The sequence below is a fragment of the Poecilia formosa genome, unplaced genomic scaffold (genome assembly GCF_000485575.1).
Source record: "Poecilia formosa unplaced genomic scaffold, Poecilia_formosa-5.1.2 Scaffold355, whole genome shotgun sequence".
NCBI classification, from domain to species: domain Eukaryota; kingdom Metazoa; phylum Chordata; class Actinopteri; order Cyprinodontiformes; family Poeciliidae; genus Poecilia; species Poecilia formosa.
The window spans coordinates 766,842-767,501 of NW_006800294.1; the positions used below are offsets into that span (position 1 = coordinate 766,842).

The window sequence follows — 660 nt, forward strand, 5'->3', positions numbered from 1 at the left end:
TGGTTAGAATGGCCTAGTCAAAGCCAAGACCTGAATCCCACTGAGAATCAGTGCTAGATTTGAAGCTGATGATGTCAGATGTTCTCTGGAGGAGATCCAGTCAGTAACGTTTTGACTACACATACACTCCACACTTTTCAGATTTTTAAAGTAAAAATGACAGAAACCATAAATCAGTTCCTCCACTGCTTTCTGCTGCTGTGACATAAAATCCCAACGAATGAATGAAACAAAGACTTTGTGACTTTGGTTCTGGATTTGGGCTTTGCCATATTTTGCTGTCACATTTCTCTCTGTCAGGAGAACAAACCTCACATCCAGGAACTGTCCATCAAGACCAGCGTCATCTCGCGCTATGCCTTCACGGCGGTGTTCTGCTCCATGCTGAACCGACACAGCGCTGCAGCTGAAGCCGTCTTCCAGATCCAGATCCCCGCTGCGGCCTACGTCTCCAACTTCACCATGTAAGAACCTGCAGCCTCACCTGGAGCCGATCCAGATCAACAGGAAGAGAAAATCATTAAAAAACAACCAGGTTGGTCAGGGATTCCCTCCAACATGTCAGACTGAAAAACTGACACCAGAAGATCCCAAAATTACCCGGAAGGAAGGAAGGAAGGAAGGAAGGAAGGAAGGAAGGAAGGAAGGAAGGAAGGAAGG

The 660-nt window shown here is 46.7% G+C and overlaps 1 protein-coding gene across 1 annotated transcript in view; it reads left to right on the forward strand.

The window, feature by feature from the left end:
* itih5 (inter-alpha-trypsin inhibitor heavy chain 5) overlaps positions 1 to 624 on the forward strand; it is a 3,301-nt gene extending 2,677 nt beyond the window's left edge. Inside the window, exon 3 of the mRNA XM_007574552.2 lies at positions 301 to 624. Within this exon, the coding sequence (XP_007574614.1) occupies positions 301 to 468 (168 nt within the window). The 3' untranslated portion in view covers positions 469 to 624. The remainder of the gene's footprint in view (positions 1 to 300) is intronic.
* Positions 625 to 660: the final 36 nt, after the last annotated feature.